This window comes from Halichoeres trimaculatus, unplaced genomic scaffold (genome assembly GCF_033239565.1).
Source record: "Halichoeres trimaculatus isolate MK-OKI-2021-1 unplaced genomic scaffold, fHalTri1.1 fHalTri1_scaffold_24, whole genome shotgun sequence".
In the NCBI taxonomy this organism is placed as follows: Eukaryota; Metazoa; Chordata; class Actinopteri; order Labriformes; family Labridae; genus Halichoeres; species Halichoeres trimaculatus.
This window is the reverse complement of record NW_027437202.1, coordinates 4,737,823-4,762,861: the sequence shown is the minus strand read 5'-3', so window position 1 is coordinate 4,762,861 and position 25,039 is coordinate 4,737,823. Positions and strand designations below refer to the sequence as shown.

Here is a 25,039-nt window from a genome sequence, read left to right as displayed (position 1 = left end):
AACATCTGTGGAGGTGTCACTCCGTTTTTTTTCCAGAATATGAAAAAAAATCCATCTAAGTTTTTTTTTTTTTTTAATTTAATAAAGTTTTTTTAATCAGGAGTGAGACTTCAGAACAAACCAGCTTTGATTCCTCCAAATGGGGGAACATGTTGACAGTAATTATCACTCTTCACAACTTTCCCTTGGTATCCACTCACCTGACCTTAACACACATCCATCACGAAATACAGGTCACATAATGCACCTATAAAACATCTGTGGAGGTGACACTCCGTTTTTTTCCAGAATATGAAAAAAAACAATCTAATTTTTTTTTTATCTATTTTTATTCAATTTTTTTTAATCAGGAGTGAGACTTCAGAACAAACCAGCTTTGATTCCTCCAGTGGGGGAACATGTTGACTATAACATTCACTCTTCACAACTTCCCTTTAGTTTCTGCTTACCTGACCTTAACACACATCCATCACAAAAAAACAGGTCACAAAATGCCCCTATAAAACATCTGTGGAGGTGTCACTCCGTTTTTTTTCCAGAATCTGAAAAAAAAAAACAATCTTAGTTTTTTCTTATCTATTTTTATTTTATTGTTTTAATCAGGACTGAGACTTCAGAACAAACCAGCTTTGATTCCCCCAATGGGAGGAAGCTTTGACAACAACGATCTCTCTTCACAACTTTCCTTAAATATCTGCTTACCTGACCTATACACACATCCATCACAAAATACAGGTCACAAAATGCCCCTATAAAACATCTGTGGAGCTGTCACTCCGTTTTTTTTCCAGAATATGAAAAAAACAATCTAAGTTTTTTTCTAGTGTATTTTTATTTAATTTTTTTAATCAGGAGTGAGACTTCAGAACAAACCAGCTTTGATTCCTCCAATGGGGGAACATGTTGACAATAACAATCACTCTTCACAACTACCCTTTAGTATCCTCTCACCTGACCTAAACACACATCCACCACAAAAAAAAAGGTCACAAAATGCAGCTATAAAACATCTGTGGAGGTGTCACTCTGTTTTATTTCCAGAATATGAAAAATTCATCTAAGTTTTTTTCTATTTTTTTTTAAATTTACTAATTTTAATCAGGAGTGAGACCTCAGAACAAACCAGCTTTGATTCCTCCAATGGGGCAACATGTTGACAATAACAATCAATCTTCATAACTGCCATTTAGTATCCGCTTACCTGACCTTTACAGATCCATCATGAAATACAGGTCACATAATGCACCCATAAAACATCTGTGGAGGTGTCACACCGTTTTATTTCCAGAATATGAAAAAAAATCCATCTAAGTTTTTTTTTTTTTTTAATTTACTAATTTTAATCAGGAGTGAGACCTCAGAACAAACCAGCTTTGAGTCCTCCAATGGGGCAACATGTTGACGATAACAATCAATCTTCATAACTTCCCTTTAGTATCCGCTTACCTGACCTTTACAGATCCATCATGAAATACAGGTCACAAAATGCACCTATAAAACATCTGTGGAGGTGTCACTCCGTTTTTTTCCAGAATATAAAAAAATCATCCAATTTTTGTTTAATTTATTTTTATGAAACTTTTTTAATCAGGAGTGAGACTTCAGAACAAAACAGCTTTGATTCCTCCAATGGGGGAACATGTTGACAATAACAATCACTCTTCACAACTTTCCCTTGGTTTATGCTCACCTGACCTTAACACACATCCACCATGAAATACAGGTCACAAAATGTACCTATAAAACATCTTTGGAGGTGTCACTCTGTTTTTTTTCCAGAATATAAAAAAAAACATCTTAGAGTTATTTTTCTATATTTATTTTCATTATTATTTCTTATTTAGACATCATGTTTTTTTTATTATTTTTATAGACTGTGCTTTATCTTATCTTAAAACACCAAGGTTTAGTATTTGTTCATTTATTTCAAAGAAGAGTGAGACTTCAGAACAAACCAGCTTTGATTTCTCCTCTTATGGGGGAATGTGTTGACATTAACAATCACTCTTCTCAACTTCCCTGTAGTATCCACTCACCTGACCCAAACACACATCCATGCCCGGTCTAGTGGTGGCCAAGACTCAACATGAAAATTCCCCGTTTCCACCGATTCCCAAGCAGCCACAGGAGTCTAACACAAAGTTCAGATCTCAAGCGGTACAATTTATTTTTACAGAAATACAAACGACAAGAAATTAAACAACTTAAATCCTAACAAACTAACACTAATGCAACACAGGGTTCTACGGGTGATGTGGCCGGTTGAAAGTCGGTAGAGCTGGGGTTTCCTCCTCTCTGTGCTGACGTCATTGGGCTGCCTAAATGGAACATTTCCCTCCTCCACAGCCAATCACAGGTGCTTTGCTGGTGTTCTCTAACCACTGAGAAGCAGGGGCGGCACACCTGACACACACACACACACACACACAGCCCTCACAATCAAACATAAAGAAAACAGCAACATACTGCACGAGGGAGTGATGGCTCTTTTCTTACACTGAAGTAAGGATGCTGCAAGTGAAATATGAACTCAACCTCGAGAGTGTTACCTGTAAAACCTCCTCATTGTAAGCACTGGACTCACAGTTTTCAAGCAGTCTGCTGAGGAACGTGTGGATGAAGTCATCCTTGCTTTTTTTGTTTGTTTTTCCTCTCCTCTTTGTTTTTTTTTCATCTAAAAGCATCCAAACAACATCCTCAAAACACATTCCCATTTCTTTCCTCTCAGAGATCTGGAGACAGACTGTAAAAAATAAAAAAAGTCCCAGCAGCTTCCAGAGGAGATCATCCCTCTTGAGACTCCATTACTGACCCGAACTTTTACTCAGCGTGAGTGTGTGTCCGCGCGCAGACTTCTTGGTGTCAGAACAACTTCCAAAACACATTGTTTCCCCCCAAGACTCCAAACCAGGTCAGCTTTTTGCTCACTACTTCCCCCCTCAGCCAGAGCAATTCAATCTGCACTAAAGATAATTGGACTGCACTATTGTGTATTAGCCCGCGCTCCCGTAAATTAGGGGGTACTTCAGTAAATAGCCAGGGCCATGGTAAATCAGGCAGCACTATTTGAGATTAGGCCAGGCTGAATAGGGGCTTGGAGTTGTAGGAGAATCTGTCTTCCTGAGGATTGCAAATAAGGCCGTAACCATTAGCAGGGAGGGAGAGGGTCACGGGAGGAACCGTGGGATCCCTGACTCCACATATTCTGGGTGGGAAATGAAGTCGCCAATCTCATTAGCTCAGGTAGAGAGGACACGCACGGGGACACTCACCTGCTTGTGCCAGAATAAACTCCTGGTACCGCACTCCGATGTTGTTCCTGGCGGTGCAGTTGTAGCGGCCAAAGTCCCTGTCGGACATGGGGGTGACCTGAACAAGAGCACACTTTGAGACTTTTTCCTGAGAACTTGAAGCTTTTTCTTTACTCTTAATTTTGTCACAACTCTCAGTCTTACTGCAAAAAAACAAAACCTCATCAAGTGTTTTTGTCTTATTTAAAGTAAAAATGGTCTTATCATACTTGATATGAGCTACCACCCAACTGGTTTTGTCTTCAGAGATATTCTTACTGCTTTTGCTCCTGTCTTTGTCTGGAGATCCTACATGTAACCATGGTCATACTGTTAGCGGCCTGTAGCTTGTCAATGCTAACTTGTGCTAGGCCGGATGTTTCCCCACAAGGTGAGGAGAAGGAGGTGAGGATGATGTGCTGGTTCAAGAAGTGACAACATCGACCTGTCCTTCCATCCAAGATCTATCTCCAATAAGAAGGATGAGCTAGCCATGCTAACCCAGCAACAGAAGGAATACGAGAAGGCAGAGTAGCATCATGCTATTCACTGACATGGCTAGGTGGAGGCTGGCTGACTGGAGAATGATGGACAAGCTGTTAGCATCTATTTTCTTATGATCCTTTTTGCACTTTCTCTACACTTTCTTCTCTTTGTTTTCTTGACTGCTGCTGTGACTCCTGAATTTCCTGGGGATAAATAAAGTATTTTCTTTTTTATTCTATTCAACGTATCAGTCCAGAAAAATGTTAAGTTTTAAGTTGTTTAAAGACAAAAATGAGGTCTGAATTTCTTGTAACATAAAAAAACCTGCCATTGGAGCTTCGCACTCACCTCAAGGACTGACTTCCCCTCTGCGTTGTGGACCCGCGTATTCGCCGGCCCGTTCGCGGAGATGGTGAAGCGCTCTCTCCTCCACAGCATGGTGGCGGGAGGATTCGACATGACGTCGCAGCTGATGTTCACCGGGTTCCCCTCCCACGAGTAGAAGATGGTGTGGTTGGTCAGGAACTTTGGGATATCTATCCAAAAACACACACACTTCGTTTACATGGTGGAACAAGAGCTAATTTACTTCAAGAGTAATTGCTTGTGTGTTTGAAGTTTGTGTCAGCCAATTAGATTGAAAGGTGAAGCTGCGCTGGATGATCAAAGACAGAAAAATGACTTTTTGAAGCTGAACTCCTCAAAGAAAAAGGAGCTTTAATCGAACCGCGTCACGCTGGAAGGAAAGAGATCTCCATTACGATCATCTCCCAAAGAATAAAACTTAAAGATGTAAACAGAGCGAAGAAGGCCTGTAACGGACGGTCGCAGCGTGCAGATTTCTTTTGGCCCAGTCAGCCCAGCTCAGCCGGAGAGAGGCATTATGGTTGTTTTATGCTCGCTTGCAGGATTCCATTAAAGAGATTGATGTCTGGCTCTCTGTCACAGCCGAGGACGCGTTATCCCCCCGCAGCCTGCAGTGACTTAGTAAATGAGTTCATTAGCTCGGTGCCACACTCACACTCCTCGCAGCCTCTGAGCAGAGTGGGAGTCGACGCGGCTCACAGAGACTTGTCAGCAAAACCAGTTTACAGGGAAGAGACGACAACTTTGCCTCCTGGTTTGTGAGCTTTGTTTTTTACTCCACATGAGGAAACTTTTCCTGGAGAGTCAAAGAAGAATCAGAAAACATCCCTGTCATTTTTTTTGTTTTTGTCTCAGCTGACAAAAATGATATCTGCACTGCTTCTTTTTAAATGCTTTCATAATGAACCTCATCATTTCAAGGCCAAAATGGAGATCTTTGCGTCAGAGCTCATTAGGCAGGGAGAGAGGGAGGGGGGGTCCTCTTTAAGCCCAAACACCCAGCACTGAAGGATGGGGGCACTCGTCAGGAAGTTGGATGCTGAAAACCAAAGGCCATGCATGAAATCCTCTCACTAATTAACCCTTCTTAACGCCGCCGTGCTGTAAAATGTTTATTATATTATAATGATCTGCAGAGAGAGGAAAAAACAGAATGAAATAAATTATTAGGGGATGAACTTTTGAACTTGTGGAGGCTCCAGGGGATCGGGGTGCTGATTGGACGGCTTGAATGTGTTTCAGTTTCACATTAGAGACCAAACAGAGATGCAGACAGGGAGGAGTGGGCGGGGTCATTTGAGGTTAACAGGGGGCAGGAGGTGACGTCTCGGTCACTTTGATCATTCTCCTACAAAAAACTGAAATCTTATCAAGTGTTTTTGTCTTATTTTCAGCAGAAAATGTCTTTTTAGACTTAATATGAGCCACATTCACCTGACCAGTCTAGACACAAGTCTTGTTTTGAGTTATTTAAAGAGAAAAATGAGGTTTGAGTTGTTTTTAACGAGTAAAAAGGAAAATCTGCCAATGGAACAAGAGAAAAGACATTATCTTAGTGTCAAGCAAATTTTTTTTGTTCCATTGGCAGATTTTTTTTCTTGTTACGAGCAATTCAGACCTAATTTTTGTCTTTAAATAACTTGAAATAAAACATTTTTCTGGACTGGTCAGGTGAATGTGGCTCATATCAAGTCTGAAAAGACATTTTTTACTGGAAATAAGAAAAAAAACACTAGATAAGATTTCAGTTTTTTACAGTGTGCAAAGCATTTTGTGATTGTCAGTAACACTTTAGTCCGACTTTAATGTTATACTTCCCTTAAGCAGACTGTCTGCTACAATTTGGTGTTAGTTGCAGGTTTGTACAATAATTTGTTCCCTGAAATATTTCATATTCTGGATCTTAGTATCCAGATTAATGTCAGGATCTGGATCCTACTTTTACATCTGTCAGAAATTATGGTGACCTTGTGTTGTAATGTTTTGCAAAGCAATCTGACCATTTATGGTGGAGTTATATACACATATGGTGAAAACAGCCCTATCTCACAATGATGAAGAATCACCTCCAGAATTTAATCACTTCGTCCTTATCCCAGTTTGAACATTTCCTGAAAATTTAATCAAGAACAAGTTTTTAAGTTATGTTGTTCACAGACAAACAAACAAACAAACTCTTGATAAGACTTGATAAGACTTCAATTTTCCTGCAAATGAAGCTGAAGGATTGTTTGTGGATGCACGTTGACGCAAAGCATGAAAGAGAGCCTTTGATACTTGTCTGTGAAGCTGGATGCTAAAAGGGCTTCAGTTTACATCCCAGACGTCATGTTTGTTAAACCTACATCATGTTAATACGACCCACACAGGTGTTTCCATTACACCTCCGCTCGGAGCAGAGCGTGCGCTCTAATTATCAGAGAAGTGGAAACAGCTGCGTGAGCGTGCTGACCTTTCTCAGCCGATGAACACTACTCACACTCGATGTCCAGGAACATGCTCTTCTGATGGCCTCCGATGCGGCTCTGAGCCTCGCAGTCGAATCGACCCAGGTCTGCCAGCCGCACGCCACTGATGGTCAGCACGGACTTCCCGTGGCGGCCTCGGACTTCGAATCTCCCGTCCTGGCTCTGCAGACATGATCAGATTGTGAAAAAAGCTTAGATTGTGGAATCACACCAAGAGATCTATACGCTGCTGAAGGTGGGAAGTAGGTTGCTTCCTCAGCCAACTTTGTAATTGAGACACAACCCTCATGATCCTTGTCGTCACTTGTCACGTTGGAGTCTGGGTTAAGGCAGCAAACAGTCGATTTATAATGAGGTCATTACGTCTGTATGAAGACGGGTCGTATCAAATCGAAGCAACAGGTCAATTACTGCAGACGAGGCTATCATTCCTGTAATCGACGCTCCCTCGTAATGAGAAAAAAACACCTGAGGAGCATCTTGGCGGGAAACAGAGATAACCTCTGCGACCCTAAAGAAAACAGCTGAGAGCTGAGGGACTGTGAGAGTGATTTCACTGAAGGTCATCCGATGAGAACGTTTTAGAGTGAAGAAAGGGAATAAAAAGCCCTGAGCGTCATGAATCATCAGTTAAATCATAAAAACGAAAACGTAAACATATGCACACACATCTCTAAATGTGTGATAAAGAAGTTGACATTTTCTCACTACAAGGCGCCACGGCGGCTGAGAAGCCGATTTATTTGAGTCCATCTTATTATTCATAGACTCTGAGGAGTGCTGTGGGGTCTTTTCAGTAGAAGTACCCATCAAACAGCACATGGCATACATTATGTCAGCAATCTATCGCCGCCTCTGAGAGCCTTTGTGAACCCAGAGACACGGCTATCAAATGTCACAGCCACAGATCATGATAGCACTATCACGGCTAATAACACTGAAACAGACGATCTGAGACACTCACACACGCACGCAGAGAGGGAGATCTTATTACAGAGGAGAGCGCTGACTGAGGCGTGTTTTATGAACACCGTCGCAGAGTTAAAGAGCAGATTTGTTCCTCTCTGACTTTGTGACTGTCAGACTGGGTTATTGTCGCCTGCTAATTAAACAAACAGCTTCAACGGGGTTTCCTGTAGCTCCAGGGCTTAGAGTTAATGTAGGATTGCACTCAAATTAGAGCTGCGAGTGTCTTCCTAATAAAGGAATTACAACAACAAAAGCCTTTTGAACAAAGGGAAACCCCTCAACGCTGTCGGAGACGCTTGTTTGTCTGTTTTTGCTTCATCATCTGTAAAGTTCTCAAATGTTAGAATCCTCTTCTCTAAAGCTCCTGAAGGACTTTTATCTGAGAGGCTGTTCAAAGACATTTTCATCCACTTGATGACTTTATAAAAAAAACATAGACTCCAGAAAACACTGTGTTGCTCTGTTTTTAGACTTATTTAAGGTCTTTGATACAGTGGGTCACTCTATTCTTCTGCAGGGGGTCATCAACACTGGGTTGAGTCTGAGCAACAGGAAGCAAAGTGTCAGAGTGGACGACTTATCTTATACCAATACAAAAAATGGTGTTCCACAAGGGTCTGTATTAGGCCCTATTCTCTTTGTGATTCATGGTAATGAGTTATGTAAAATGTCACAGATAGGGAACCACATGGGTACCAAATTAGGCACTTTTATAGGTACCAACTGAATTCTGTCAAAAGTACCAGGTACCAATTCATGTAAAATCAAAAGCTACCATGTTTAGGTAGCTAAACACACACTTGTGACTGTGAGGGAGTGGAAGAGTGGGGGATTTTCCATGCTTATTATTAAACCACTTGATATTTTTCACCACATAAACACAATAAAGTACAGAAAATTTGTAGCATTGAGTACCGATACTGATTGCCAGGTACCGGGCATTGGTACCGTATCATTTAAAATGTGAAAGGTACCCATCCCTAGTAACAGAGGCAAAGTTTCACTTCTATGCGGATGACACCATCCCTTGCAGTCAGCCAACTGAGAGCTGCTTTTAACACTGTCTAGAAAAGTATCTGTAAACTGGAGCTGGTTTTAAATGCTGATAAAACAAAGGCAATGTACTTTTCTAGATCCAAGAGGACAGTCTACTGCAAAAAAAACAGAAATCTTATCAAGTGTTTTTGTCTTATTGTACAAAAAAGCTTCAACTTATTAGTGCAGAGTGCAGAAAAAATGTCTTGTTTCAAGTTATTTGAGGACAAAAATTAGGTCTGAATTGCTTTGAACCGTTAAAAAAAATCTGCCAATGGAACAAGACAAATTTGCTAGAAATATTGCTTGAAACTACAATAAGACATTTTCTTGACTAGTCAGGTGAATGTGGCTCATATTGAGTCTAAAAAGACATCTTCTACTGAAAATAAGACAAAAACACTTGATAAGATTTCAGTTTTTTGCAGTGTAGAGGATAAACGTTAGCCATCACATCTAAAGCTTCTTTTTCAGAAAAAAAGGATGTTTTTTTGTTTCGGTTTGTGGTGACATTCTTTAAATGCAGGCTTCATCTGCCTCTGTCAAAGTGCTGGACTCAGTTTCCCATGCTGCATTGCGACACATCACTGTGCCTTGTATAACAGAGTTGCTCTGTCTTCCCTAAATAAAAGAAGAATGGAGCATCAGTATACCTTTCTTTATGAGGCTGAACTGAATGATCTGTCGTCTTATTTCTGCTCCTTACTGACCCCTGAGGTCGTCGCTGGCTGTCACTTTGCTCCTTCATCTTGGTCTGAGCTACAAGCCCATCTGAAACTGGACAATCATGTTAGCTTGGACAATTTTAAAAACCAGAATCAAGGGTCATCTGATGAGCCTGAATTGTTGATTTATTTCTGTTTATTGTCTCTGTCTTGCTCTCTGTGTGAATCTTCCTCATGCTGCTGTCTTGGCCTTGTAAAAGAGATCTTGCATCTCAATGGGATTATTCCTGGTAAACTTAAGGTTAAATAATAAATAAATAAAAGGCGCCAAAGTCAACACGACACAGCCCCCACAGGAGCTTTTAGTGTAAATATTTATCACAACCGTGCTTACGCTGCATCTCTGACACATGAGTTCACACCTTCACCCTTCAGATCACTCTGCATCCTCTGCAGGCGTGTGACAAATCCACGGCTGCAGATCCAAGTCTTTGAAGTAGCTGCCCTTACATGCATATTCATATTTAGCAGACACATCCTGCACACCTCCTCTGAAGACCCTGCTGTAAATCACGACATATCCAGCCCCTTTAATGCCCTCCTGTCACCTCCTCCCGCTCAGACTCATTATGAGTCTAAGCCTCATAAGCCTCGGCCGTGAGGAGCCCTCGCCTGAATCACGCTCTCTTTATGTTGTCACTCGCAGACTCCTTCAGCGTGAGCCCGTCTGGAATCGCTTATCTCCGCTCCCATCGTTGGCGACGCCATCAACCAATGAGGTGAGGCGGCTTTTAGAGGCTCGGTTCTGCTCTCTTTGGGATGGGGGATTGGTGTGTGTGTGTGTTGAATGGGAATACCGAGGAATGGGAGGATGCAAGGAGGAGAAAGGGAGGAAGTCTTCTTGCTTCTGAGTCAGGAAATTACCCGCTAACACCTCCCACACTCCTCCTCTTCCAACTGACAGGGTCTGTCCCAGCGCGGCCTGTTTGATATGCAGCTCAGCTCGACGGCGAGGCAGGCGGCCAGACGTGAAGTGAACGGAGGGTGCAACTTTCTAACAAGCAAGGAGGAGGAGGAGATGAAAGGGTTAAGAAGCAGAAAAATGATGCAGAAATATGAAATCCCTTTATCTCAAATACAATCTCTCAAACAGGATTGTGTTATTTCACTTCAAATGCAGGAGAGTTTTCCCATATTAAAAAAAATGTCAGCTGTAAATGTCAACCAAGCACACGACAGTCCGACTGTTTCGACGTGAGGACGGAATATGGGCTGGTTATATTTGCTCCACTTTAATAATCCACCACTGTACCACTGTCACGCTCCCGACAACAACAAAATGACATTTAATAACTGCTTTCTGCTTCAAGGAAATGGAGGCCAAACAAGGGGCTGCACAGAAGCATCCAGAGCTAAACATGACTATTATCTATGTGTGCAGACGGACTGCAGCTTCTGTGGCCACATATCAAACGGGAAAGGTAAACAATAATTGGAATAATTGGAAAATTGGTGTGGGTGGAGTATCTTCTGATGAGAGCTTGCATGCAGCTTGGAAAAGTTGAAACTCAGGGATGATATCAAAGGTAAGAGTCACTTAAAGCATGAAAGTTTTGAGGGGCTTTAAAGACTTTTTGACCACACAAAGGATCATTTCATCCACAGACTTCTGATGTCTCTAGCTGTGGGTGTTTTGCATGAATAGCACACAGGCTGCAGCGCTAACCTTGCTCCTGGCAAAACAATAGCAGAGGAGTGAAACTAAACCCCTGCCTCTGCTCATAATTAAATTCCAGGAGCTGCATCCCATTACGTTCTGAGGGGTCAATGTGTCAGTGGGTAAAGAATGAGAAGAATGGGAGCTACATTATGCAGCCAGTAAAACGAAACCCTTTCAAGCTTAATGCCTCCCAACAAGAGGGAGTGAGGAGTGGATATGCAGATTGGAGAGCAAATTGAGAGAGGAACATCCTGCCTTAAACCCAAATGACTGTGGCCATCCATCATTCCCAGAGGCTCACGCGCCGTGTTTGTCTTTGCGTGTGTTTAGGTGTGTTGGTTCGCGCGACGCATTTCCATAATTGCATTTGCTGCAGGACGAGAAGCACTTACTCTCATTTTCGGCTGTGATTTATCAACCCGAGCGATTCGAGCCAATGCACACATTCATTTATCTTGGCGGTGACCTTTTTTCCCCGGCATATGAGCGGCTGCCATCTTTGTTTTTTCCCCCCTGTGTGCCAGCCTCTTCTACCAGGGCGGCTGTGACAGAAGTGGGCCTGTGATTCTGACACTGACGGCACTCTTTGAAGACTAATTACTCTTCGTTTGTGGGGATGCTCTTGTGGACGGAGAGAGTCATGGATGCAGGGTTGCGTCTTTTTAAAACACCTCAAAAAGCGTGACTCAAAAAGCTCTTTCTTCAGTTCGATGTGAATATCATCAGCAGAGCAGCACCGCCTGCAATAAATGAAGCTTATTGCAACATTTCATGTTTGGCAGATGGGACAGATTATGTCTGCTTGTGTTTTTATGAGCACGTTCTCCAGTAATTATCTCATAATGTGGGCTCTTTCCTTCACTAGCATCCAGAATAAGCACAAATAGTCAATATTCACTCTGCAGACGTTCAAACAGATCGAGACGGTCACTAACAGTGGAGAAATTTGAGAATTCACTGGTTTTAATTGAGTTGGGGAAACCTTCCTTTTATTAAAATCTCATCAGTTAAAACTCACTAACAACCAGTCTGGAAACTGGCTCGTAACTCAAAGCCGACATTTGGCAAATACAAGCGTTTTACTGCAGAGTAATGGCACTTATGTCATATTCAGAGCCATTACTCAAACTATGCAAAACCACTTTGATTGCATTATGTAGACGGCATCAAGGATAAATCTGAAAAGCTTTATGTAGCTGTCGATATCTTATGAACTCTGCAATAAATACAAACTGAGTCAGATTTCATCCCCAAGCCAAATTTCTCATGTTTCTCCAGCCCTAAAAAAAGACACGCTCAGATCTACTTGGACAAAAAAAAAAAATCAACAACAGTTTCAACAATCCTCCTTTGTTTGTGAGAAAAAAAAGGTTTGTGTGGTTTGTGCCAACTTTGATCTGAAGCTGAGATCCAGTCCAGTTATCCAGACCTTCAACCTTCTACTTTCAACACTTTCAAAGCCGATCATTTCTCTCATCCCCACACAGGCAAGAAATTTCCGATAAAGCGTCATCACATCTGCATGTACGGTACATATGTTGGAAAAACTACAAGAAATCTCAAACAAAGAACCAGTGAGTGTGAAAGAAGCATCAATCCAAACTATCTCATGGCCAAACATTTCAACATCGCCCAACACGACATCTCTTCTTTACGCTTCTGTGGCATTGAACAGGTCACCTTCACTGCAAAAAACTGAACTCTTGCCAAGTTTTTTTTTGTCTTATTTCAAGTAAAAATTGACTTATTATATGACAAAGTTCTTGTTGTGTTACTACCTCTGACATTCTAATTTTTGATACAAAAGTTGATTTTTTTTTATTTTGATTTGCTTTTAAAAATTTGTTGCTGTTTTTTTAATTATTATTATTTTTTTTTTAATACCACATTTTATAACAAAGGTCAGACACCAAAATGTTATACTTGTCTTACTTTTTTCCTTATTTCTTAAAAATAAAATGTAACTTTGTCTAGCTGCAAAACATGTTTTAGTCTTGCATTTAATCTTGTGCTTTTGACCTGTTGCTTTGCGCTCACTCACATGTGTCAGCAAAACTGAACGTTTTTCTTCAGATTCTTGAAGGTATGATTCTTAGCTCCTCTTTTTGTTTTGTTTATTCCTATAATCAGATTGTTCATGTCATATTTCCTTCTGACTTGAACTTATTAGTTTTTTACCCTTATTAGGACCCTATGTACTCAGTCATGACATTTGTGAGATTGTTACATTTAAATGTTTTGTAATTATCAGTGAATTCTACGGTGGCCCCAAGGGCTCACAGCACTGCAACTTAAGAAAACACAAGCAAATTGAGAAATTATTTCATAAATTTGACAACATGTGCACAGCATTTAAAAAAAAAAGCACTGCAAATACACTGCAACACAACAGAAGTGTTTCCAGAGGACACTTAAAAGTGATGCACATGTCTTGTATCATGCGATCACAATGTTAAATAAAACAAAAACACTTACTTTTATCTAATTTTCCTACACAACTAATGGAAATAGACTTGTGACTGAAAATCTGCGGCAAAATCAAGTGTGTCAGGACATGTGCATCACTTTTAAGCGTCCTCTGGAAACACTTCTGTTGTGTTGCAGTGTATTTGCAGAGCGTTTTTGTCATGTGTGTGTTTCCGTCTTTGTAGTGTGTGTTGTTAAATTGATGAAGATGTTTTCCTACTTTTTTGTGAGCTTTTCTGTGAGCTCTCAGGGCCACCGTAGAATTCTCACTGTCTTAATTGTATTTTAACTTTGTTTGTGGCACAAACATTGCTTGATAAAGTTCTATGACCAAGTTTTTCTTTCTGGAAGTCAGCCAGTGTGCAGGATTTTTCTTTTTCCTCTGATAAATTTTGACTTTTTTGTCTTTCTCTTTTTATATTTCATGCACCTGCCTGAGGAGTGGATGTGCAGAGATCTGAGCTGTTTCTGTTTCTCATCATCAAATATTTGGACACTTGTGTTTAACCTCTAAAAGCCGGTGGCTCTTCCTGAGTCTGTCCCATATATGCTTTTTAATTAACGTCCCATGAGCCCCAGCTTCAGCCACACGCTCACACACAGCCAGATGGGCTTCCTGGCATCTCTACCTTGTCTCCGTCCACGAAGGTCTGCCCGTCGCTGGCTCTCCTCCAGGAGATGTCAGGCAGAGGCTCCCCGTCAGCCACGCAGGAGATCATGGCGGCGCTGCCCTCCACGGCTGTCACGTTCTTCAGCTGGGTGATGTGCGGCTGGACTGGAGAAAAAGAAGAACTATATAAGTGCACAGAGAAAAGGGAGGAGATGAAGGGGTTTAAACACAGCATGACTTTAGTGCTGACAGTCCAGGCGAAGATCATTTTCTACAGCAGTCAATTTTCATAGATGAAACACAAAAACGCTCTTTGCTGAAGTTTAAAGCACAAAAGCATCAAAACTCTCCCTCAGTGTGCAATCCTTTTTTTTTGTTTGAAATAAATATAGATTTTTGTCTGCCTCTCCAGCATGCCGTGAAGCGCTTCTGACGCCAAGCGAGCACCTCGATAACAGCTGCAAAAGCTCTCCGTTCGAGGAGGAGGAGGAGGAGGAAGGGGGCTGCTCCTCACTTGCTTCTTTCTGATAAGCAAAAACCCTGAAACGCCAAGCATGTCGAGGGCACCGAGCATGTCACATGAATCATGGATTGCTTCTTTCTGCGCCGCACACACTGCGCCCGGGTCCTTAGCGGGGGTGCTCGCAAAGTAGCACAGCAGAAAATCCAAAGAGGAAAGGGAAGTGAATGGAAAAATAGTGACTACTGTACTGGAGGCTTTTAACACCACCCAGGGGGGATTTGGGGAGGGTTTGGCAATTTCACATGGCTTCAACCACTGGGTGAAGAAGCTATCTCAGGGGGATTTGGGGGCTTGAGGTCAGAGTAATGTGGAAACAGGTCCAAAAACAGACACACTGAATGTGTTTCCTCCACAGTGTGATAACGCCACAGACCGGCCTGAACCGGCTCCCTCCACCATCACCTTATCAGCGCCGTCGTGCTCCAGACGCCCTTCATCATGCAAATATTAAATGGGATACGTCTCATTTATCAAGCGTGCTGCAAAAACCACTCAGCGGGGGAACATTATTAATAAAGCATTATCTCAAACATTTCAACTCCAAATGAGAAAAAAAGAGGAGAGGACGAGGTGTTGGTGCGGAAAGATAAAAATCCAGGATTGCTTTGACCTTCTGCGTTTTCGGAGTACTTTTACACAGTTGAGTTTATTCCTCTCAGTTTGTAAATTCAAATGAGCTCTGCTAACTTTGTCTTTCTCTCAGTTTAATTAAAAACAAAGCTTTTTTTTCCACTCTGCAGTCTGTTAATAACTATAATTACACTTCATTATATTAATGATAGGTGTTGTAATGATTAGAATTGTAAATGTTGCATTTAGCTACTTCACAGTCGTCTGACAGTTGCGCACAGAAAAAAAAAGAAAACAGGCGAATTCTGGCCTCACGCTGAGAGTAAGCCATTAACGGTGTCAGCGCCTGAGAGGAAAGTGACAGGATGACAAATCTGATGAAGGTTTTCAGGATTATAAAAACACTCTCACTGAGTTTTTAGGCCAGTTTCACTCAAGGAAGGAGCATTTTTGAACAATTCTTGGACTTTGAAGCAAAAAAAGGCACAAAAATAATCTGGTTTCTGCGGCTTCGGTTCTAAAACACCACACCTATTCCCCCTATAGCGCTATTTGACAGTAGAGAAAGCTCTTATCCCTCCCACTGACAGGTATCAGACAACAGAATATGATGCTGACTGTATCTGATAACAATGTGTGTATTTGTTGTTTCAGCCGCGCGCGCTCACAAAGTAAATGTCAGCACAGATTCTCTCCTGTCACGCTTGATGCCTCGTAAACTCTGCAAAGTTTGGAGGGTTTAACACAAAAATCCACAGCCTGCTGCTTTTTTATTATTACATATATCATCACTTTGTGTTTTTTCTCTTTTCTTCTTTTTTTGGAGATGAAATTTGTTTCCGCTGTCTTATCTCATTCTGCTTACATTCCCCTCCACGAGGAGCGGATTGGGTATTGTGTGTCAACAAAAATAAGGAAAGAAAAACGAAGAACAGTGCAATGATGTGTTCAGCCAACTTGTTTGACTTATATATAACAAAAAAGCCATTAGGGAGAATGCTGAATTTCACACCGAGCTGACAACAAATCAAACGAATATTCAAGTCGAAGCCGACTGCGAGGACTTAGGCGCTGATAAATTTTGAATTTAAGAAGAAGTTTGTTGCTCTTTCACCAAAACTTGACATTCCCTGTTGACGCTTCAGGCAGTCGAAGCTTATCAGCTCTCTAACTGCTGGCTATTGTCTCCGATTAGGCTGGATTCTCCGAATAACTGCAACAAAAGACAGATTCTTCAGAAGCGGATTGAGTGACTTCGCTTCTTCAAACAGCGAGGGGTGATTTGCTTCACAAATACTTGGTCACAGGGTGAGGGATCACCATAATCCTTGGGGAAGGAGGTCTGTACTTAATCTTGTGTCATTTAAAGAAACAGTTTTTGAGATTTGCACTGCAGCAGTAAACAGAAGCGTCCTTTAAGCCACACTGCCAGCAAGATTAATGACTCGACTGAGAATCTTATCTGGGTGTAAATGGTGAATATTTTCTCTGTTGGGAAATGACCTGCAGCATTAAAAGCAAGACAACTTAACATAATCCCTGCAGACTAATAATAGCTGCAGGGAATAACATGTCTGCTATTAACAGCTCCAGGGTGTGGTGTCTCAGCACAGCAGCCAGACGGCGAACTGTGGCGATATCCAGCTCGCAGATGTTTAAGTGTTGGAGTGCAAAGAGGTGAAACAGGAATCAATAGTCCTCGAGCAATTAGCCGCCGCAGAAACCGGCCTGTGGTAGCACATGGTCACAAGTATGGATGGAGGAGCATCCAGCTGCTGCAGCCGAGTCGCACCGTCTTCTTTTAACAGCACACAAAAACAAACTTGGCTGATATAAAAGAGTGGAAACACATTCTAAATGCACTTCATCTCCTCAAATCTCTTGTTCTCCTCCCGCCTCAGCTGTCAAAGCTAATAAAACTAACTTACAACACTCTCGCGGTGGACTCCTCCCACCCTCTTAACTTCTTCATTTAAATGTGCATTTCTGAAGAACAAGCGCTCCTCGCATCTTGAGAGGATGTTGATGACTCGAGCACAAATCTCCATACATTTTCATGAGCTCGAACCGCGCTATCAGAGCCATCTGAGAGGAAATAGCCGGCAGGTTTATGAAAATAGAAATTGAAATTTTTTATTGGGGGGGGTGGTGCGGTAAATGAAATATGAAGCAATAAATGATATATTTCCTTTCAGGGATATATCATATCGACGCGGCGGATATTGTGGAGAGCTGAGGGCCATATTTAGACGTTTGCGCAGGTGGACAAAAACATTTCACAGAATAGAATTCACTATAAAGCTTTATAGATCAATAAAAAACACTTCACGGACTCGTGGTCAGTGCTGTTGAAGCTTCAGTGGAGCTCAGACCAGGGGCAGCATCAAGGGTGGGCCCAAGGGTCCCAGGCCCACCTCAAACTTTTCTTAAAGAAGATAATTTCTTTCTTTCTTTCTTTCTTTCTTTCTTTTTTGTTTAAGCTAAGTTTTTAAGAGAAATATTATGAAATTGTGTCACTTTACGCTTGTTTTGTTATTCTAAGATGGCAAGGCAAGGCAAGTTTATTTGTAGAGCACAATTTGTACACAAGGCAATTCAAAGTGCTCTACAGCTAAAATAAAATAAAATAAATTAAAATAAAATAAAATAGAATAAAATAAAACAAAATATAATACAATAATAAAATAAAATAAAATAAAATAAAATAAAATTAAATTAAATTGAAATAAAGATGCCCTGTATTTAAAAATACAAGCCAAGTTTGGCAATTTTTTCAATGTTGCTGCTCTTACAGCCTATAATACATAGAAAGTTGAGGCGGCGCAGCTCATTGGTGCGTTAGAGCGCTAATCTTTGGCCAATACCATTGAGAGCCATTGACGACTGATGCGCTAAAGTTTTATCAAATATCAAAGGATCAAAAAGCACCAAATCTGCCTTAAAACAAACATAGTAACAATAATTAGGCCACCCAAAATTGGTTTTGGCCCACCCTTAATCGAAACCCTGGCACCGCCCCTGGCTCACACTGACAGAAAACGCTCAATAGGAACAAACTTTTTGCTTTTTCTTACCGAACACTTTGAGGAAGAGCTCCCTCTCCTGTGACCCGGCTTTGTTGGTGGCCCTGCAGGTGTAGCTCCCCCCATCTCCCTGCTGGATGTTGCGGATGGTCAGCATGCTCCGCCCGCCGTCCAGTTTGGTGAAGAAGTACTTCTCTGACTGCTCCAGCTGCTGCCCTTTCCTGCACAAACAAACAAACAAACAAACACATGAGGAAGAAGGCGTGTGAAGGAGGAGGATGGGAATTGGTTAAATCTTTGCAGACCTCTGAACTTACTTTGTTCAAGATGATTTGTTTTGAATAAAGTTTTTGGATTCTGATTCAGTTATGAATGCATGAGCCTGAAGCACCAGAAAAAGTTACAACAAGGGCTCTTATCTGACGCTGACCTCCGCTAAATTCCCACTGACACTTCTTTGATGCTACACGTGTTCAACCAGAGCTTTTGTACGTCAGCTGATCCCGTCAAAGAGAGGATAAGTGCAGACGGCTCGACTTTGAAGCTATCTATAGCGCATAAACATAGCAGCACTTTTTATAGAAACTCTTTCAAGTGTGACAAAAGCGCGGCGTCGGATAGACATATCATCGTCTAATTGAAATAACTATCGCTCAGTGAATCATTTGTTGTCTGTCATCGAGATTCTTCAGACGCCAACCACTCCTCGGATGCTGTCATGCAGAAAAGAGTCGTCTTGATATTCTCGGTAAGTGTTGTTTGTGTGCGCCGTGTTCGGGACTGCAGCACTCGCTGAATGACTCCTGTGTGGTGTGGAATACAGTGCTGACTTAATGTCTTTTCTTATTGGACTCTGCAGGGAAATTAATCAGAAAGGAGGCAGCTGCTAAATTGGTGCTTGTCTATATTTAAGCGTCATAGCAGAAGCATAAAGGTAGACTTCTCTGCTGCTTTATTTACAGCAGGCGTGTGATCTATAAGGTCGAATGGATGCTCAAATACAGGTCAGGCTTTATCCAATGCGTGCGTTTGACTTTCATGTGAGTGAAAAGACGCATACCTTTAAAATACTTTCAACCCAAACCCTGAAATGTGATGATTCTGTTTAAAAACACGCCCCGGTTTATTCTGCACGCATAATAACACCCCAGCTCTCGATTTCCCAACCTCACAGACTGTTCAGTATATTGAATTTTAAAGCAGAGGGAACACAGGAGCTGCGAATAATGCATACCTCCAAACAAACTTAGAGACCTCTCCATACCGTCCCACACTCGATCGTATTCATGAGAAATAAAAACAATCTTATTATTTGGGGGATTTCAAACGAGCAGTTCTTCTACGCTCAGACACAAACACACAAACAAACCGGTGTGTAGAGGGACCTCGGCTGCAGCTCCACTGTACTGCAGGAACGAAAAAAACAGAGGGGGAGGATAATTGAAAGTCGACGCAGGAAACACCAAAGCCAAGTAATAATAACTCTGGCGAGCCAAAGAGGAAATGAAGAGAGGCCTCATCTTCGGAGCGGACACTGCAGCACTGAATGCCATTATTCTGACTGACTGCTGACAGGTAGTCCATTACCCATGGTGCACAGAGGACGAGGCCAAACATCGCTCTGACAGGAAATGCAAGAGGGGACCTGGAGGACGCCGGAAGGGGCGACTTCAAAAGGAGAAGCAAATTGGGTTGTGTTGTTGTTGTTAGTCCGTTCTTTGTTGGAGTGGTTTTAATTCAGTCAGGATGGCGTGCAGGACGTGTTGACGTGGGAAATGAAGGAAATCACTGGAGCTGGACTTTCAGGAAGAAAAAGAAGACGAAGGCTAAAACACGGGTTAAGCTGTTTGTGATGATGTTCAATCCAACCCACGTGCAGCAGTTATTCTGCAGTGATGTGTTCAAACTTTGGAGTCCAGAAACCAGTAATCAGATAAAAGTTACTTATCAAAGTCACTGTGCGTTACTGTTCCTTTCACACAGTCACTGTTTTGAGTTTGTCAGCTAAAGATGACAGTATTCAGGCCATAAACGCTTGAGAAGCTGTTTGACTTTTACCTGGGGAAAGGTGAGTCCTGTCTTTCACTGTAACTCCCTCTATTCCATGAGCTGAACTCTCTGTTTAGGACAAATCCAGCCATTGAAGAGCAGAGCAACATAGCGCAGGCTACATGCAACGAGGCACCTGGTGACAAGCAGGGAGCAGGGGTGTGCCTAGACTTTTCAAACTGGGGTGCCCCGGGCAGGATACTGGGGATTATACTGGGGATATTTTATTTTAATCATAATTACACAATTCTGCCAAATCATCTCGCTGCAGGTGTTGTCGGCAGTAGCTGAATGTAACTAATAAAGTAACTTGTAATCTGACTTAGTCACTTTTAAAACCGAGTAATCAGTAATTGGATTACTTTTTCAAGGTGACTGGCAACACTGATGTAACCTTGCAGAGCGGATGGACCTGCTGGATCCATCTTGCCAGGCTCCATTGACCAATGAACTCACTCGGCTAAATTCTAACCGGCCCAATCAGGGAAGAGAGGCGGGAGCAGCGGAAGTGACGTCACAGACTTTCGTACTTGTCAGCGTTGCTTTGATTCTTAAGTTCACTTTACAAAAACAGCAGCAGTCATCTAACGCCTTTGTCATAGTTGTTTGGTCATCCAATCACCAGCTGCTGATTTTTATGAAGGTCCCGCCTCTGAAAACAAATCCAAAGAGCTGCTACCCAGATGGACCAGAGAAATATTTCCCTGGGGGATGTATGAAACTGTTCGTCTGGCGTTTCAGGTAAACACTGATGAGCACCGGAAGGGAAGTAAAGATTATCTTTGAGGTGGGAAAACAAACACATCTCATACTTTTCCCTTTTCACTCTGAGATTCTTATCTTTGATTCATGCGCTGCAGAAACACGTGAACAGAGAAAACGTGACCTCCTCGTGTACGTTCGTTCTGTATATGCAGGTACAGAGATAGGCTACTTAAACATTAAGTGTAGACCTATTTACGATTCTTTTTTTAAGCTGCATCTAGTTCATGTCAATAAACTCTCATCCTCTTCAGTTTTCATTGTTTCGATGCAGCAGACATCAACAAAAGCCTCCTGCTGCTCATGCTTTTCTATTATTCCTGGAAGAAAGCATTCGAGGAGAAGCTTTGCTGCTCTATGCTTCAGACTTTACACATGGCTGATGAGGGACCACTCTGTGTTAAGTTTCCCCCGTCATGAGGACATTCGCCGCGTCATATCACACTTCTCGTCACATCATTAAAACCTAATCCTCCTGGTTTTGTTCTGTTCCTGGAAGTCGAGCAAACACGCCCAGGAGTGAAAATGATTTCAGCTGTCGGGGTTTGAAAAACAGACACAAAGAAAGGGATGAATGAGGAGACATCCAGCTGTGCAGCGTCTCCGTGTTTAGGCTGTACTTTGCAAAGCTGTGCGTGTCTCTCATTTTTACAAGCTGCTACACAGACATCCCATCGGTGTAACTACAATCTGTGAGTTAATTTAGTTGTGCATCGTTATCAGGTGGAAAAAGTGAAGCACCAGCAGAGTGGAGGTGCTAACAACGTGCACGCTGCATGTCTTTTTTCGCTCTTTATGGAGGAACAGGAACATAAGCTACTGTATTCTACCCTGCAATAAAGACGACAAATGCGGGTGGTTAAAGACGGAAAGCAATAACTTGGAATAGTTGAGAATGAAGGTAAGTGTGGCTGTTCACACTTGAGTGTAGCTCTGCCATTATGTTCCATTCAGCGCCACGTTTAAGGGTTATTTCACCCGCCATCTTTCCTCCGTCCGCACTCTGTTATTGTTGGAGCTGCACATATAGAAAAGCAGCCTTTCTTTAACACAACATCCACATTATTGATGTTTGGAGAAAGCTGCCATATTTCGATCGTTTTAGTCAACCTGCTGCACGTTGAATTCACCTTCGCTTGGTTTCCCCAGGATGTGCTTTCATATTCGTCCTAAAGAGGAGGGATTGATTTCCTACATGTTTGCACAGCATGAAGGAAAATGATGAAAAAGTTACAAAATCAACTTTAGGAGGGATAAAAATCAGATATCCTGAGTGTTTTATGTTAGAGATCCTGCTTTATTATGCATTTCTAGATAAAAAATACTTCAAAAAACCATTTGACGGGATTTCTGTTTTTAATCTATTTTTTTTTTTTTTGATTTATTAATTTTTTAATTAATTAATTTTTTGATTAATTAATTTTTAATCAATTAATTTATTTTATAATTGTCTTTTTAATTTTAATTTTCTTTTTTTTTCAATAAAAAATAAAAATAATTCTTAAAAATTAAAAATTCTACGTGATTGCAACTTGTTTCAGATGGAGGATAGCTTTTAGACATGGGATTGAAATGTGCAAAATATGCAGCAACACTGAAGGCGCTCTGCAAACTTATTACCTGATGCAAAGTTGTCGAAGTGGAATCAGAGGTGCCGAATGCTCTTCAGGTGCAAATTTATCACATTGAGACTTGATTTTGCTGCATGAATGCTTGGAAAACAGTTTGAGTATGTGGCAGAAACTCCCTTAGTTGGATTCTAGGAGGTAAATGTGAGTGTGGGTTAAACCTGTACCTGTGCCATGTGACCAGGGGCTCAGGAGATCCAGAGGCGAGGCAGGTGAAGGTGACTGATTCCTGGTAGTCCGCTGTGGCGTTGAAGGACTGCTGGAACACGGAGAGCACCGGAGGGACTGGAGGGAGGAACACAGAGCAGAAAAGCGCTCAGTCAGAGAGGAGTAACTCAGACATTCAGACGACATGTGAGCAGAAAAAGCTGTGAGCTTCAGACAGTGTAAATTTGTCCACACACTCGTATATTCATGCAGCCTGTCTTCCATCTCCTTCAAACTTCTGTGTTGATAAACAGCAGAGGTCCTGATGACTTTATCAGGAGCGTATGCTGAGTGCTGTCAGAGACACCAGTGTGTCCCTGCCACCCAATCGCTGGGTGACTGTCATCTTGTCATTCAGTGAAAGCAGAGCAGAGGCAGAGCAGGCCTCGGTCTTTTCTGCTCCGGCTCTTTGCTCTGACAGGGGAGTGACAGCTTTGTGGCAGCGGCCATGTTTGTCAGACTTTTAAGTCCATTTCTCAGCGCTGCACTTTGTCTCCACTCCACTGTAACTGCTCTGCCGGGGGGATCGGTCTGGGCATGTTTGCTGAAACATATTGGAGCTGTGGAGTGTGAATCCTGCAGTTTGTGTCCGACGTGTAGGTGGAAAGAAAAACTCTCCAGCTGCAGACACCTGAAGCTCTGAGGCAAAGTGTGGCCCAGCAGGAAGTCTCGGTAAAAAACACCCAGAGTTATACGGGTGGTGCTTTGGGTGGAGACAAACCATAAAGATCAACGTAATATGAACTGAACCCTGATGTTCGGACTGAGCCCAGTCCAAGCCATATCCCAACTTAATCTGGATTTTAGGATCAAACAAAATCCAGACGCCCTGACTGAACCTAATCTGAATCTAATCCTTATGTCCCAATCAAACCCAGTCCTAACCTGATCCAGAAGTCCAGACCGAACCCAATCCAAACCTAATCCTGACAGTTGGACTAAACCCAGGCGGGACCTAATCCGGACGTTTTGTCCTAACCCAATCCAAATCTAATCATGACGTCCAATCTAATCTGGATGCTTGATCTGAACCCAATCTGAATGTAATCCAGACATCTGGTCTAAAACCCATCTAAACTGGATCAAGACGTCCCATCCAGCCCAATTAGAATCTTATCTGAATGACCAAGACTGAGCCCAATCCGAAATCTAAGCTAGACGTTGGGACTGAACCCAATTGTAACCTAATCCAATCCTAATCTTATTTGGACATCCCATCTAAACCCAATCCAAACCAAATCCTGATGTCTGGACTGAACCCAATTCAAACCTAATTCGGACATCTGGACTTAAACCAATCTGAACCTTATCTAGATGTCTGGTCTGAACCCAATCCGATCCTAATCCAGATGGATCGAAATGTGGATCGGACATTGGACATCCAGACAAATCTGAACCTAATCTGGACATTAGATCCTAACCCAAACCGAACCTAATCCGGACAACCAGTTTGAATCCTAATGGAACCTAATCTGGATGTCGGATCCAAACCCAGTCTGAACCTAATCCAAACATCAGGACTGGACTCTGGTTCCTAACATTCTGTTTGTGAAATCAAACTTCCTTCAGTTGATTTCCAGCTCCTTGAGTTTTCAAAAAGCTAAAATCAGCTTTGTTTATCATCAGTTATGTCAGATCAAAAAAACGACAGACTCGACTAAATCCCACACAAAGAGCTGTTTGCCTCTAAATGAAGCTGAACTCACGTCTAAAGCCATCCTGAGTTCTGTGCCGAACCGCTCTCTATTCTCATCCCACCACAACAGATGTTTGCACTCGAGTTAAATGTGTGTTAATGTATCTGGCAGCTGCACAGTGAGATCATTTCAGCATCATTTGTTTCCTCTGATCAGGAAAAAACGGGGCATTAAAGGTATCGTTTTTTGAGGAAAAACAAAAGCGGAGCTGATTCATATTCCAAAAAAGTGCAAACAGACCTCGTTTGAGCGGAGTTGGTGAGAGTTAATGAATCGAATTTGTCCTCCAAATGATGTCATCTAGAGGACACTTACTCCATGTTGATCTAGAAAGCGGCTCGGTGAGAGATTAAAATGAAATATGATACGCTGCTTCAAACCTCATTAAAATGCGAGTCTGATAGAAGATGTGTGTGTGTGTGTGTGGAGTTAGTGTGAGGAAAAGATGACACACTTTGGATAATGAATGGTGAATTGGAGTAAAAACAAAGCATCATGCCTGATA

General features: G+C 42.0%; 1 protein-coding gene across 5 annotated transcripts in view; it reads right to left on the bottom strand.

Annotated features, from left to right (window-relative positions):
- ncam2 (neural cell adhesion molecule 2) overlaps window positions 1–25,039 on the bottom strand; it is a 224,407-nt gene that overhangs the window by 28,310 nt on the left and 171,058 nt on the right. For all 5 annotated transcript variants that reach the window (XM_074664593.1, XM_074664594.1, XM_074664592.1 and 2 more), the window contains exons 6-11: window positions 22,798–22,915; window positions 18,243–18,412; window positions 14,095–14,240; window positions 6,622–6,772; window positions 4,125–4,312; window positions 3,273–3,369 (exon numbers count right to left, since the gene is read on the bottom strand). In XM_074664593.1, coding sequence (XP_074520694.1) covers window positions 3,273–3,369; window positions 4,125–4,312; window positions 6,622–6,772; window positions 14,095–14,240; window positions 18,243–18,412; window positions 22,798–22,915 — 870 coding nt within the window. The remainder of the gene's footprint in view (window positions 1–3,272; window positions 3,370–4,124; window positions 4,313–6,621; window positions 6,773–14,094; window positions 14,241–18,242; window positions 18,413–22,797; window positions 22,916–25,039) is intronic.